Below are 16,373 nucleotides of genomic sequence, written 5' to 3' on the forward strand. Positions count from 1 at the left end.
GACAGCTTCTGGCTCTCTTCCCAGCTGCTGGAGGTTTGGAGCTGTTTTTTAGCACCGTCTACAAGGTCTCCCTGGGGATGGAAGGAGGAGGAACTGGGGGTTTAGAATTCTTTCCTTGTGGAGTTACGTTTCTTTCCATTTGAAGAGGGGCCATCTGGCCTATGGTAATGTTCCCAAGGGATAAACATCAGTCTTCTGCCTCCTGCCTCCCCAGGACCTCCATCTCCTGCCTGACTGACACCATCTACACAGCCTTTTGTAAAACCAAGACAAGTGGGAGAGGTGAGCAGAGCTGGAACCAAGCCAGGAACAGGGAAAGAAAAAATGTATGCGTTCTCCAGGCCCTTCAGCTTATCTTTCTCTTTCAAGAGGAGAGACTATAGGGTTGGTTTTTATTGGTGGTGGTTCCCAATCTCAGGAGTTCAGATGAGGCTAGTGTTTTCTACCTGTTCTTGGCCTAGACAGCCCCAGTCCCTCCCCAGGCTACACTAATGGCTGGCCTAGATCAGCAGTTGGCAGATTCTCATGCATTTCAGAATCATCTGGAGGATTCCTTAAAACCCCAGCTTGTAGGACCCCACTCCATAAGCTCTAATTCAGAGGGTATTAGGTGGGGCCAATAATTGGCACTTCTATCAAGTTCCCATGTGACATTCCTGCTGCTGGAATGCAATATGAGAACCACTGGCCTAGAATGGTGCCCACAGTCACATCCTCAACAACCTGGTGCCCCCTGGTCATACTAAGGAGCTGGGCCATAGCTGGCAAAGCCCAGCCTTAGGGGTACCACATCACCTGGGAAGCTGCTGGGAATGGTCTTGGGGTGAGCCCCTGGTGCAGAGAAGTAAACTAAGGCACAGAGTTCAGTGGCAGAGCTGAGAGAGGAACATGATACCAGGGCCCATTAGAGAAAGGATGGGGCTGCAGGACTCACGCTTTTTTTAAATTATCAGCTCTCTCATGTATTTTCAGAGTAAAGACAAAAAAAAAGTGTTTCTGCTAATTGATTTTCACCATGTTTTCCCCTAGGTTAGAGGTTGCTTCCAACCTTTTGTTATCATGGTCGTTTTTAACTTTTAAAAAATTTAGTTTTTTGTAATCCCAGCACTTTGGGAGGCTGCAGTTGACAGATCACTTGAGTCCACGAGTTTGAGACCAGCCTGAACAACATGGTGAAACCCTGTCTCTACAAAAAATACAAAAATACGCCTGGTGGTGTGAGCCTATAGTCTCAGCTACTTGGAAGGCTGAGGTGGGAGGATCACTTGAGCACAGGGAAGTCGAGGCTGCAGTGAGCTGAGATCACACCACTGCACTGCAGCCTGAGTGACAGAGTGAGACTATCTCAAACAAACAAAAAAAAACTTTGGCTGGACATGGTCGCTCACACCTGTAATCCTATCACTTTGGGAGGCCAAGGCAGGCAGATCACTTGAGGCCAGGAGTTCAAGACCAGCCTGGCCAACATGGTGGAACCCTCTCTCTACTAAAATTTTAAAAATGAGCTGCATGCCTTTAATCCCAGCTACTTAGAAGGCTGAGGCAGGAGAATTGCTTAAACTCGGAGGTGGAGGTTGCAGTAAGCTAAGATTGTACCACTGCACTCCAGCCTGGGTAACAGAGTGAGACCCTGTCTCAGAAACAAACAAACAAAAACTGAATTTGTAATCTATGTCAAACAAATGCATATATATCATTTTTTAAAGTCAAATACTATAATACTTTGAAAAATCAAAGCAGTCCTCTATTCCTATTTCTTCTGACATTTACCTCCATATTTCTAGGTAAGAATTGGCAGTATAATTATGTTAAATTTTTTAGATAAATATCTATTGGCCTCCCACAATGGAAGTCAAGAATATAGCTCTCTTACCCCACCACCTGTGCACACTGCCTCACCTTTATCTTTCAAAATGGTTATATCACCCTTTTTGTTTAAATGAATATTTAGTGTTTAAATGTTTCTGATTATGTAAATATGTTTAAAATTGAGCCATATGGTATGATTCCATTTCCTTTCTTGTATAGCTCTTTGTATTTTCTAGAATTAATATGTCTCATTTTTTCCATTTATTAGTTTTCTATATACCTGTCAATCCAAACTTCTTGACGAAACTGTAAAACTCTTCATTGTGGTCAGACATACCAAATAATTTATCAATCCATTTCTTTCCTGAAAACAACCCTTCTGGCATCTTCTGTCCTGGTTTGCTTTCTGTAGGGCTGTTGCCCAGCCACCAATTTGGGACCATCATCCTGGGGATTTGCTTCACTTCTTTCTCATCTCTGTGTTGACACGGATTTCACGTCTTCCTCCTCTTTGGCGTGCCCCTTTGTTTTGGTGGAGTAAAACCCCAATAGCTTTCTGAGAATGCATACATGAAAGGGAAATACCTTAAAGCTTTGCATGTCTGAAAATAGCTTTTTTAAAATTCTTAAATTTGTTGGTTGGGTTTACAATTCTATAGAAATTTTTTCTTTAGAATTTTGAAGGCCTTGCTCCATTTTCTTCTATTTCTAGTATTGCTATTGAGAAGTCCATTATGATTTTGGATTATTTGTATTAGACCTATATTTTTTTTACTCTGGAAAGTTTCAGGATCATTTCATTGTCCCCAGGAGTTATTTAATTTCACAATGATGGGCCTTGGTATGGTTTCCAGTTTTTTTGTTGCTGTTGTTTTTATAGAGACAAGGTCTTGCTCTGTTGCCCAGGCTGGAGTGCAGTGGTGCCATCACAGCTCACTGCAGCCTCGAATTCCTGGGTGTTAAAAACGTGAACATTGAATGAAGAGACTCCCCAAACAGGCTTTGTGTGAGCAACATGGCTGTTTATTCACCTGGGTGCAGGTAGGCTAAGGCCGAAAAGGGCGTGGGATGGGAGTTGGTTTTATAGGTCGGGGCAGATCTTTTGGGGAGGGGGCAGGGGTGTTATGGAGTAAGATTAGTTACAGTGGTGGGAGTAGGGGCAAGGAGTATACATTACCATAAGTTCAGTTACAATGGCAGGTGGGGTAAGACGTAAGAACAGTTAAGATGGCAGGGTGGGTTGATGTCTGGCGGGAAGCTCCACTGGGCAATCAGGGATAATGGTGAATGTAGGCGGGAGATGGGGTCATCAGCCAAGGCAGGCAGGACTTTAGACTTTCTGGGTCCTGGCTTGCACATGGAGGCCTGACATACCTGTCTTTTTATAGAGAGAGAAAGAATTAGAGAAGAGAGGGTGATAACAGGTTTCAGGGGGTGGCGAAGTTTCTCAAGGCTTCTTTGAGCGGGATTGGGGGCGGCATGGAAACCTAAAAATGGGAAAGAATTTAGACTGCTGGCAGATCTCGGGGAAAGGGGTGATATTGTGGGGTTGTTCAAAGGAGCATTTGTTGTATTGCCTGATTGGTTATTGCTTGTATGCGATTTTGTAGGAATCGAGAGATTAATTGGAAAAACACAGGGTCCAAATAAAAGAAGGAGAAAGATAGTATTAGAGAACTAAGGATTGGAAGAAGCCATGACTCCCAGTTAGAGAGTGTCCAGACAGTCCAGCCAGGTCCAGAATAACCATTTGCCTGATTAGTGAGCTTTTGTGCTCTTTTAATTTATTGATGGCATTTTATACAAGGCCAGGCTGGTTTACATAAAAACATTCTTTATTTAGGAATAGGCAAAAACCCTTTTTAGCAGTTAGTAAATTAAGACCTTTGCAGTTTTAGAGGACAACTGCAGCTAGGGAATTTACTTGAGCTCAAAGAAGGGATAATGATTGAGTTAATTTTCCAATGCTAGCAGAGAAATCATTAGAGAGGCTACGGAAGGTGCCAATTAAAGTGGTAAGGCGTGTGCTGAGTGCAATAGTAATTTCTAACCCTACAAGTAAGGGGATTAATGGAATGACCCGCTTGTGTCGTGTTGGGACCACAAGGGAAACAGGGAGTCTTTTGTCCCCATTGGCAAACTGGATTTTGGGAGTAAGAAAAACTAGGATACAAGTGCCTGTTCAGTTGGTAGGAAGGCAGATGTAAGAAGAAGAACCACAGAGGAAAAAAAGATCCTTAACCTAGACAGAACTGGAAGTGTAAACTGAAAAGGTGAGAAAGTGTTTTGAGGATTCTGGGGCTTTGGACCCGAATGCCAAGGGAACCAGCAAGGGCTGCGGCTGTTAAAGGTTGTAGCGGGGCTTGGGAGGGTAACTGTGTGGAGGGACAGCTTTTGTTTTCATGGTGTATGAAGAAACGTGTGGTATTTATAAGCAACCATTCACTTTTATTAACAAGATTGGGTATAAGCAGAGAATGGGAACCAGATTAAGAGTGAAATATTAGCTGTAATAGCCTGGAAAAGTGTAAACAGGCAACTTAAACAAAAGCAGGGCATGTAAAAGTAAATGAGTACAGTGAATTTCATTACAGTTAGACAGAAAATAATAGAAACAGACTTTTTGAGGCGTGGTTTAAGCAGTAGGGGCGACTGCATAAAACTGGAGAAGGCGAGGGACTGAAACTGTGTGAGGTGTAAAGAGGAAACCTTGGAGATTGTGAGTGCTATAGAGGGTAAGTGGGGCATAGCCTGTGGTTTTGTGGGATTTTAAGAGTATCAGGGGAGCAGTTGCTGCCGTGTGTAGTCATGAGGGCCAGCTCAGGACTGTGAGGTTAAGTTGTGTGGATAAAAAGGCTATAGGCCGTGGGCCTGGATCCTGTGTAAGAATCCTGACCGTACAGCCCTGGGTTTTAGCAGTATATAATGAAAAGGGTTGAGACAAGTTGGGGAGAGCTAGGGAGGGAGCAGGTTTTGGAGCTGTTTTTTAAGGAGCGAAAGGAGGAGTGAGGAAAGGATTTAGGATTAATAGGGTTGGATACGTTTCCTTTAGTGAGTTTATACCATGGCTTAGTTAGAGTGGCAAAACCTGGTATCCAGAGATGAAAGTGGCCAACCACACCCAGGAAGGAGAGAAGCTGTTGTTTGGTGGATGGGGTTGGGGTTTGAAAATTAACCGTATACAGTTGGCAGGGAGAGCATGTATATGCTGGCGAAAGATTATAACAGATGGGGAAGAAATTTGGGCTTTGGAAGGGGATACATGATACCCCTTTGAGCATAGATGCTGAAGAAGCAGGAGGGTGAATTAAAAGGCCATGTTGCAATAGGCGGGTGATAACAAGCTTTACGACTTTTAAAGCCTGTTGTGGGATGGGGCACTGGTGTTGGGCAGGGTAAGGGTGGTTAGGTTTTAAAGGGATGATGAGGGGTGAGTGACTTGTAGAAACAAATGGGAAGGTGGTGTCCCACACCCTAGAGTTAAGGTAGAGAGACATAAGGGGAGCTATTGAGGGAGGTACGGGTTTGAGGAAGAGGGCAACAATGAGGTGTGGCTGTAGCCTAGGACTAGTTAAGGAGGCAGACAATTTTGCTAGGATATTTTGGCCTAACAGGGGAACTGGACAAATGGGGATGATTAGGAAAGAATGTGGAAAGGAGTGCTGGCCTAATTGACACCAGACTTGGGGAGTTTTGAGAGGCCTGGAGGCCTTGCCGTCAATTCCCACAACAGTTATGGTCCTTGAAAAGAAGGCAGCTTGGGGTGGGTGGCCTTTGTGTTGATTAAGAAGGGGATGGACTTACCCTTCACCATAAGAGTTACTCGAAGTTTGGCATTCGTGATGGTCCAGGGGGCTTCCAAGATGCTCAGGCAACATTAGTCTTTAGCCGCCAAGCCAAGGATTGGAAATTCAGGAGCTCTGGGAGCAGCGACATGAGTTAGACAGTTGAGTTTTTGTGGGGGCCCCACACTGACAGGGCACGGCTCAGGAGGAATTCCGGGCTGCGGGCATTCCTTGGCCCAGTGGCCAGGTTTCCGACACTTGAAGCAAGGTCCGGGAGGGGCGCCTGGACGCTGCAGTCTGGGCGCTTTGAAGTTTTTGTGAGCTGGTCCTGTGGCTGTGATTTGTTTTACAGAAGAGGCAAGCATTTGTAGTTGTGAGATGCACTGCTGCCAGGCAGATTTTTCCCTGCTATTAAACACCTTGAAGGTGAGGTTGCTTAATTCCTGTTGTGGGGTTTGAGGGCCAGATTTTAATTTTTGTACCTTTTTGTAATATTGGGGTTGATTGGGTGATAAAATGCATATTCAGCATTTTTTAGGGGTGAGAGTAGAAGGATGACATTTATGTCACTTTAGCTGAGATTATAGGACTGGGTTAAGTATTGGAGGATTTGATGAAAAGGAGCCTAACCATTGGCCAATTTGGGAAAGGTTGGACAAAGAGAAAGGAACATGCACCCAAACTATGACTATTGTTCCAGCCACCTCTTGAAGGGGGAATTGTTAGGCAAGGGCAGAGGAGGTATCCGAGGGACTAAACTGTAAGCCGGGCCGCATATGAGGTGGGGAGGTGACAGGAGGGGCATAAGGAGGTGGGTTGTGGGCATAGGAAGAGGAGGAAGGCTCTGGGGGTTGGGGTTAGGTCCTGGATTAGGGCCTGGTTTGGACAGGTGGGGAAGAGAAAGGTTGGAAGGGTTGATGGACAAGGAGGATTCTGGGTTACTGTCAGAGGAAGGAGGGGCAGTTAGAAGGGAAGAGAAGGAGCAGAGATTAGGGAGGGATTGGTATGTTAAAAAAAATGCCTGGACATAGGGAATTTTAGACCATTTGCCTGTGTTGCAACAAAAATTGTCTAACTCTTGTAAAATAGGTTAAAGGTGCCATTTTTGGGCCAGTTGGAGCCGTTGTTTAACTTGTATTGTGGCCATGCAGTGTTACAGAAGAAGAGGAGACATTTGGGTTTTAGGTTAGGAGACAGTTGAAGAGGCTTGAGGTTCTTTAGAACACAGACCAGCGAAGAGGACGGAGGGATAGAAGACAGACGATTGCCCACACATGGTTCTGGAAAGGCAGCAGAGACAAGGAAAATGGGCACACAACCCAGCTGCTCAAAAGGCGTCGTCCCTAGTTGAGCCTGGGTTGAACCTCTTGGTGAGTGGCCAAAGGGCGCATCCTCTACATTGACCTGCCACCAATATCGGCCATGAGCCTGGTGGGCGAGTAACTAGGGTGAACATCTCCACAGTAGTCAAACCCCTGGGGAAAACCGGGTCCCCAGATCTGTGACCTATATAGGATTTTTCCAGTCCTGAACCATACAGAAGAACCTGGTTTACCTGATTTTCCTTGTCTTTGTGGTGGAAAAAGGACGAAACCAAAAACGGGGAGGAAGTGGAAAGGAAAAGACAAAAGAATGGGAAAGCAAAAAAGAGAAACGGCTCATCAAAATAGCCGGTGGTGTGTGTCTGTGGGCTGGTCTGATGACCCCAGGTCGGTAGGTAGATCTCTTCATGGAGGGAGCACAAGAACAGGGACGGGCGTCTGGTCTCCCATAGAAGTTCCCCCATCCTGGGTTTCCAGCACCAAATGTTCAAAACGCACATGTTGAATGAAGAAACCCCTCCCCCAACCTGCCAAACAGGCTTTGTGTGAGCAGCATGGCTGTTTATTCACCTGGGTGCAGGTGAGCTAAGGCTGAAAAGGGCATTAGCGAAGGGTGGTGGGCTAGGAGTTGGTTTTATAGGTTAGGGCAAATTTCTAGGGGAGGGGCAGGGGTGTTACAGAGTAAGATTAGTTATGGTGGTGGGGGTAGGGGCAAGGAGTATCATTACCATAAGTTCAGTTACAATGGCAGTAAGAGTAGTTAAGATGACAGAGTGGGATGAGCAGTATTCACATTATTATAATAACAGTTAAGATGGCAGGGTGGGTTGATGTCCAGGGGAAGCTCCACTGGGTGATCAGGGATAATGGCAAACGCGGGCCGGGGATGGGGTGATCAGCTAAGGCAGGCAGGACTTTAGACTTTCTGGGCCCAGGCTTGCAAATGGAGGCCTGACACTGAGCTCAGGTGGTCCTCCTGCCTCAGCTTCCCAAGTCGCGGGGACTACAGGCACTTACCACCATGCCTGGCTAATTTTTTATTGTTTGTAGAGATGGGGATCTCACTATGTTGCTGAAGCTGATCTCAAATTCCTAGCCTTTAGTGATCCTCCCAGCCTCCCAATCCCAAAGTGCTAGGATTACAGGCAACACACTCAGCCTTCTTTTCTCATTCATTATGATTGATGTTTGACTGGTCCTTTCAATCTAGAAATTTACACTCTTTTCTGGGCAGTTTTTTTTCATGTCATTTTTTAAAATAATGTCATCTCTACATTTTCTCTGTTTTCTCTTTCTTGCACTTCTCTTAGTCAAATACTGGATGTCTTAGAATTAGTTTCTGCTTTTCTGATCTCTTCTTATTTTCTATTTCTTTGCCTTTTTATTCCACTCTCTAGGAGATTTCCCTTCATTCTTAGTGAATTACTTCATTTCCCTATTAATTTCCAAGGTCTCCTTTTGATCTTGTAATTGTTCCTTGTTAGAGCCTTTTATTCTTTTTGCATGGATACATGGCCCATCTCTAAAAATAGGAATTAAATTTTATCAAGGTTTTCTTCTTCTCCCTGCCTTGCCTTTGTTTCCTCCAGATTTCCTTTCTCTACCATGTTTGTTTTGATGTGTCTGTCACATAGGGATATGTGTTCCTGCATTGTATTTATTATTTTTTTTCTTTAACCAGAGAGGGGTGTATTTATTTTCTAACATTTAAAAAAAAAAAAGCTGAATGTAAGTAGTCTGGGGCGGGTACAGCAGCAACAGCCCAGGATCCTTCCTGCTTTCTGCTTTCCTGGCTTTAGGGTGTGAATCTTGTCCTCATGCTCTCAAGACAGCTGTCTGAGCACCAGCAATCACATCCACATTCCGGGCAGGAAGAAGGCAAAGGTGAAGGGTACTGCACATGTCAGCCCAGCTCCCTTTACAGGGTCTTTCCTGCAAGTCTCTCCCAACACCATCCACTTGCATGTCACAACTGCCCACCCTGGGCTGTGAGGAAGGGTAGGACGTGGCTTTTGTCTGCCCACTTGTCAGAATTGGGCAGAAGCACTGGGATTCTGTTAGTAGGGAAGAGGGAGAATAGATGCTAGGTTAGCAACTTGCAGTCCCCACCACAGCCAGGCCTTAAGCAGGGGTGATCCCCACTAAAAGCTAAAGGTTTCATGCCTGGGGTCCTGCCTTGTCTTAACAAATATGAGGCTCTTGTTAAAGGTTTAACCCTATGAGTGTGGCTTGTGGCCTACGTGCACCCAAATCAACTGCCTGGCATGCCTCAGCCCACTCCAGGGCTTCCAGTTCACCCTGGGGCAGGGGAGGCCTGGGGCATGTGGTTTTCACATACACACCCTCCTAGTTAATTTCTTTTTCTTCTGTAATTTATAAAATTAACACTGTGCTTATTGGAAGACACAAAAATCCAAAGATGTGTAGAGGAAAAGTTCACCTCCCTGTGCCCCACTACTGACTAACCCACATTAATAGCCTTACCTGCTCCCAGGGTACTCTGGGGTCCTGAAAGGTCCTTGAGTATACCAGTACTGAGGGGTGGAGGGACTGACTGGGGAGGAAAGGGGCTCCTCAGCAGGCCGAGCCTTGGTTGTTCAACGCCACCAGCACTGACTACAACATGGAACTAGGAATGCGCCGGGGGCTCAGCTGTGTGAGTGGACCTTGTGGCCTCTGCCACTGCTTTGGGCAGTCATCACGCAGCCACATCATCAAACGACATGGGGGAGGCAGGCCCGGGCTGCCTGAACTGTCACCTCAGCCCTGGTTGACACCTCAGGCCTGGTCGTTATCTGAACTTTGGCTGCAGGGCTTCTAGGCAGAAAGGGCAGATCCAATTGGCTTGTCCTCAATATGTGCTCTCGGAGCAGCCTGCCCAGGAATCTGGAGAGCAAGAGCCAAATCCTAACTTACTGTCACCAACAGGCAGGAAAGGGTGCCTTGAGTCTGCCACTGCAGTGTTTCCAGAAGCGGGCTGCCCTGAGGCTTTCCAAATTTCACAGGGGCTCCTTCTAAGGCCTGGGCTGTGTCCAGATGTTGGACCACATTGCAAAGAATGGAAGCCGAGTCCAGAAAGAGGAGGGCCCTCCCCTGTGGGAATGCACATGTGGGAAGGGCTCCCCCTTCGCCCCTTGATCCTAGGCTGGATCTGGGCTCAGGAGGCTGACCCCTATGGACCAGCCCACCTGTTCAGCCAATGGGCAGCCACAGCAAGGGCAAGGGGAGCTATAAAGGCAGCCCATGTGATCACAGGTCCTGTAGGCTCCAGAGCTCTCAGCTCCAGGCACCCCTGCCTCCCAGCTTCGAGCCTATTGGGGGCACACTTCCTGTGGTATCTGGTCGCTGACCTCTGCCCACACCACTAAATGTCCATAGCTGAACTCTCCTTAGTTAAATCCTCTGCTAACACAAAAGGAGAAAGCCAAATCTCATCTCACAGACCTTTATTTGAGGTGCACCAAGCATGGGGCCTTGCCCCAAATGCCATGGGCATGACATTCAGGAAGAGGCAGACATCCCCACAACAGTCATGTGCAGAAGCTTCTGTCTGCAATGTCTGGCAGCAGAGTTCTCAGTCAGCAGACCTGTATCTTCATAGACGTCACCATGTTATCAAAGACCCTGGACTGGATGCTGTCCCCGGGTTAAAGAAGGGGTTACACATCACATCCATGTAAGAGTTGTGCAACTTCCAGAACATGCTACCGATTTCATTGTTGCGAAGAGCTGTGTTGGAGGAATCCACCACCATGACCTTGGAGTTGGTAGGTGAAGTGAGGGCCCTCTGTGTGCCCTCACTTTGGAGAAACGTGGCAACCTTGAATCACAGGAAGTGCCCAAGCTGGGCTGGTTCTGCAGTGACCATGCTAGATTCATGCCTAGATACTTTGTTGGAGTGGTGACTGGTGTTTACTGGAGAAGCAAAGGGCAAACAGCTAAGCCTAACCCAATTCGGGCTTCAGGAGCCAAGCCAATCAGACTCAGTCTGTGTGTGCACCTGGGATGTCTCACCCTCTTTATGAATCAATGGTACAGAAAGTTAACTGCAAAACCAGACACTTCATGAATAAGGCGGATCTCCTCTGTAGAGGCCATGTTGTTTTATAAAATAGTGATTACTGGCAAATGTCACTGTGGATAAGCTACATTACTTCTTTTGGAACGTCTTTGAACTCCATGGTCTCAAGTGATTTGTCTGAAGGGACTGGCCGAGTTTCTAGTGACTTATGAGGCAAGACCTTGTAGTCCTCTGTGGGGTAGAGAAGGTTCCCTCTAGTATGCCAGCGCTTTCCCCATTGAGGAGATCTTCTCATCCACCACATCCAGAGATGTGTACACCATGTACTAGAACCTCAGCTCGTTCTCCATGGGGGTGCTGCGGATGTAGAGAGGGTAATTCTCCTTGGCAATCACCACAGTGCTCATCGCCGTCTTGGGAGGCCCTATGCCAGGTGACCCACCCATTGTATTTCTAACTCTACAGGGAGGTGCTAGTAAGGAGCTATAGCTGTGGTAAGAGATCTAGTTCTTTTACCCTTGGCATCAAATATGCTTGAGTTCCCAAACCTAAAAGTTAAGAAGAAATCATTTTTTTTTGAGATGGAGTCTCACTCTGTCACCCAGGCTGGAGTGCATTGGTGCAATGTTGGCTCACTGCAACCTCCACCTCTTGAGTTCAACTGATTCTCCTACCTCAGCCTCCAAGTAGTTGGGATTACAGGCCTGCACCACCACGCCCAGCTAATTTTTGTATTTTTAGTAGAGACGGAGTTTCACCATGTTAGCCAGGCTGGTCTTGAACTCCTGACCACAGGTTATCTGCCCACCTTGGCCTCCCAAAGGCATTACATTACTGCACATGGCCTGAAATAAATTATTTATGTAATCAATACCTTTTAATCACATGTGAATCACCACTTTTTTTTCTCTCTAAGAAATAAAGACCGTTTTAAATTCAATCATTTATTCATTTCAAGACAAAATTTCACTCTCTTGCCCAGGCTGGAGTGCAGTGGCATGATCATAGCTCACTGCAGCCTTGACTTCCTGGGCTCAAGTGATCCTCCCACCTCAGCCTCCTAAGTAGCTTGCAATTTTTCCTATCACTGTAAAGATTTGCCATAGAAAAATTAGAGAAGGCACAGGTTCTGATTAATGAAGATCACCATGAGTTGTAGCAAACCAGGACTCAAATATTTGAATAATTCCCCCTTGTGGAGTTGGTAAGACAATTAGGGACTAAATGTGGTCTATATAATGAATAGATACTATTTTTCTTTTTGTTTGTTTGTTTGTTTATTTATTTATTTATTTTCGTTTGAATAGATACTATTTTCCACCTATCAGATTGGTAACAGTTTTTAAGTGTAGCAATATCAAATGTTGACAAGGGTGCAAGCAAAGTACTCTCATATATAGCTGGCAAGAGTGGAATAGCCACTTTGTATGACAATTTGGCAGTATCTAAAAAAATTGAAAATGTATGCCCTCATGACTCTGTAATTCCCACTTCTCTCTACCCTAGTAAAACCTTGCACATGTGCACAGAAGGCATGTACAAGAATATTTCATTATGACAAAAAAATGAGGCAGACCCATATATGCTGATATAAATAAATCTCCATGACTAATTAAGTAAAAAAAGGCAAGTTACAGAATAACATATATATATATATATATAAAATTCTGTTTAACACATTTTAATTGGTATGTACTATATATTTACTTATATTAATTACATATTCTAGAAATGGATATATGTGATATGTAATATATAATACATTTATGTAATATATAATCATGCACCAAATAATGACATTTCAGTCAACAACAGACTATGGATATGATGTTGGTCCCATAAGATTATAATACTCTTATTTTTACTGTACCATTTTTATGTTTAGATACAAAATATTTAACCATTATAATTGCCCACAGTATTCAGTACAGTCGCATGATATACAGTTCTACGGTATTAGTACATGCTATCATGTTCACACAATGATGAAATTGCTTAACGATGCATTTCTCGGAACACATTCCTGTTATTAAGTTACATATGACTGTGTATGTAAATGTCTAGATATGTAATATTTGAGTATATAAATGTCTAGAAAAAATGTCTGGAAGATCTGCATCAAACTGATAACAGTGCTTACTTCTGGAGGGGGACTGGAATTTTGGCAGGGGTGAGACAGTCAAGGGGACTTGACCTTTATATTTATTATCTAGATTTTTTATATAAATATATTTATATGTTACTTCTATAAGTAAAAATATACAGTATAGTTTTCTATATTATAAATATAGAATATATTTATCATATAAAGAATATATGAATATACACATACATACATACATACATACACAACCATGTTATTAGTGATTTTAAATAGGGAGGGTAGGCCGGGCGCGGTGGCTCATGCCTGTAATCCCAATATTTTGGGAGGCCAAGGCAGGTGGATCACTTAAGCTCAGGAGTTCGAGAGCAGCCTGGCCAACATGGTGAAACCTCATCTCTACTAAAAATACAAAAATTAGCCAGGCGTGGTGGCAGATGCCTATAGTCCCAGCTACTTGGGAGACTGATGCATGAGAATCTTTTGAACCCAGGAGACAGAGGTTGCAGTGAGCCGAGATCACACCATTGCACTCCAGCCTAGGTGACAGAGTGAGACTCTTGTCTCAAAAAAAAAAAAAAAAAAAGGTAACTATAAAGATTGATTTTCACTGGTTATACTGAAGTAACTGAGTACATTCTTGGAAAACAGCTCTAACCTATTTAGAAAGCTTCTATGATAATGTAGCCCCACCTAATCTGCCTCTGCTTCTTTGTGTCAATCTAATGCTGGTAGGGCCTGCGTATAATCTTCTTGGCTGCCAACGAATCCAGTCAGTTTTCTCTAATCTTTTTTGGTTATGAGAATAGGATGGAATTTGCTCATTGGATTTTCCACTGTCAAGCTTCAGTTTCTAGACTCCGTTTTCTAAATGCATATAGAACTGCAGTTGTTAGTGAGTAGATAAGTTTGAAAGCTCTGGATATAAGAATCTTTGTGCAGCTCTTTACAAAGTATCTACCTTTTTACCTTATTTGATCTTCCCAATGACCCTGTGAGATAGGTGTTATTGTTAATTATTGACATAGATAGGGAAACCTTTGGGAGTCTCCAAGAGCTCCCCTAGATCTAATGATTCACTAGGAGGATTCACAGGACTCAGGATGTAGTCATACTCACAGTGAAGACTTATGGAGCCGGATGATGTGGCTCATGCTTATAATCCTAGCACTTTAAGGAGGCCAAGGTGGGAGGATTGCTTGAGCCTAGGAGTTCAAGACCAGCCTGGGCAACACGGTGAAACCCCATCACTACAAAAAAATACAAAAATTAGCCAAGGTGGCGGCACACACCTGTAGTCCTAGCTACTCAGGAGGCTAAGGTGGGAGGATCACTTGAGCCCGGGAGGTAAAGGCTGCAGTGAACCATGATCATGCCACTGTACTGTAGCCTGGGTGAGAGTGAGACTGTTTCAAAAGAAAGAAAGAGACAGAGAAGGAAGGAGAGAAGGGGGAGGGAGAGAGAAAGAAGGAGGGGGAAAAGGGAGGGAGGGAAGGGAAAGGGAGAGGAAAGGGGGGGAGGAGGGGGAGGAGAGGGAGAAGGAGAGGAGAGGAGACGAGAGGGAAAATAAATAAGCAAACGAAGGGCCAGATGTGGTGGCTCACGCCTGTAATCCTAGCACTTTGGGAGGCAGAGGCAGGAGGCAGGAGGATCACTTGAGCCCAGGAGTTCAAGACCAGCCTGGGCAACATAGCGAAACCTTGTCTCTACTTAAATAAATATATATATATATGCTGGGCATGGTGACACGCACCTTTAGTTCCTGCTACTCTGGAGGCTGTGGTGGAAGAATTGCTTTAGCCCAGGAGATGGAGATTGCAGTGAGTTGAATGGGGCCACTGCACTCCAGCCTGGGTGACAGAGCGAGACTCTATCTCAAAATAAATAAAATAAAAAAGATTTATTACAGCAAAAGGATACGAGGAAAAATCAGCAAAGAGAAAGGCATGTGGGAAGTGTGGAGGAAACCAGGTACAAGCTTCCAAGAATTTTTTCCCAGTCAAGTCACAGGAAGCACTTTATTCTTCCAGCAGTGGGTTTAACATGTATGGAATACTGCTTACCAGGGAAGCTCCCCTGAGCCTAAGAGTCCAGGACTTTTGCCAGAACTCAGGCACAGGTGGGCATTCCGTACCTTATAAATACCAAAATTCTAGACTCCCAGAAAGAAGAAAAGTGTTCAGGATAAATGATATTGTTTGTACAGTTTAGGCATAGAATGAACCACTCTTATCAGCTAGGGAGTGGTGGCAACCTTATCAAAATCTAAGTTGCCAGACATGAGCCTAAGGACATCCTTGTAAGTAGGCCTTTTTAAAAATAGCACTCTCAGGCCTGCTATATTAACTCTTTTCTGAACAGAAACCAAACTAAAAGATGAAATGACTTTCCTTAAAGATACTTAGTAAGTGTGGCAGTCAAGATTAAAACCCAGACCCTCAGATTCCAAACATTTCCTACTACATAACTTTAATTTCCATCAAATCAAGGATAAATGTTTTCAGCATGCAACTGAAGTGGTAAAATTTAATGCATAGTTCATTGAGACATGGAATGCTGAAGTGGTTTTTCTTCCTGTGCCATGTAATGTCTTCTTTCTCTTTGACCTATAACCTTTCTAGGATAACATAAAAGGTCTAGAATTAGAAGTCATCAATCTGCAAAAGGAAAAGGAAGAATTGGTTCTTGAACTTCAGACAGCAAAGAAGGATGTCAACCAAGCCAAGTAAGAATAAAATTAATAAATGTTATTTAAGTCCCTACTATGTGTGAGGAGCTTTGCAAGAAATAGAGAAGTAGAAGTCCCGTTTACTGCCTCCAAAAGATTTAAACCTAGTTGTGAAGAGGAGACCTAAACACAAAAATGGTTAAATAATTGCAATTTTAAATAGCATCTGAAGTTGACAGTAAAAGGATGTCATAACACAGCATATGATTAGTAGCCAAATAAATTTCTTAGGCAGTAATTGTGTTAAGAGTTCAGAGGTGAGAAATAATCAATTCAGACTACCATGATCAAGGAAGGCTTTGTAAAAAGTTAGCATTTGAGCTGGCTTTTAAAGGATTATCAGACTTAGTAGATAACAGCAGTTTCTTTGTCCCTGCACTAATGGTAAATTAGTTTGTGAATGGAATTAGTGTACAGGCTAGTGATTAAAAAATCAATCTAGCCATCTCTTACCAGTTAAGAGTAAAACCAAAGCAGATAACCATAACATTCTACTCTCCTTCAGACCTCTGCCATATGGGCTATTCTACCTTCTTTTTACTCAGTGACTCCATTTGATCTCTCGGTTGTGTCTAAAGCTCATGTTTGTAAAAGTTATGCTGAATGT

At 44.2% G+C, this 16,373-nt stretch overlaps 1 protein-coding gene and 1 pseudogene across 1 annotated transcript in view; one reads left to right on the forward strand and one right to left on the reverse strand.

The window, feature by feature from the left end:
- The window catches only part of LOC108297588 (chromosome-associated kinesin KIF4A-like), a gene marked incomplete at its 5' end in the record, with an annotated part of 81,727 nt that overhangs the window by 24,459 nt on the left and 40,895 nt on the right, over positions 1 to 16,373 (forward strand). The window contains one exon of the mRNA XM_037735464.1: positions 15,660 to 15,763. Within this exon, the coding sequence (XP_037591392.1) occupies positions 15,660 to 15,763 (104 nt within the window). The remainder of the gene's footprint in view (positions 1 to 15,659; positions 15,764 to 16,373) is intronic.
- LOC108297592 lies at positions 10,495 to 11,232 on the reverse strand (annotated as a pseudogene).

This window comes from Cebus imitator, unplaced genomic scaffold, assembly GCF_001604975.1.
Source record: "Cebus imitator isolate Cc_AM_T3 unplaced genomic scaffold, Cebus_imitator-1.0 Scaffold818, whole genome shotgun sequence".
In the NCBI taxonomy this organism is placed as follows: Eukaryota; Metazoa; Chordata; class Mammalia; order Primates; family Cebidae; genus Cebus; species Cebus imitator.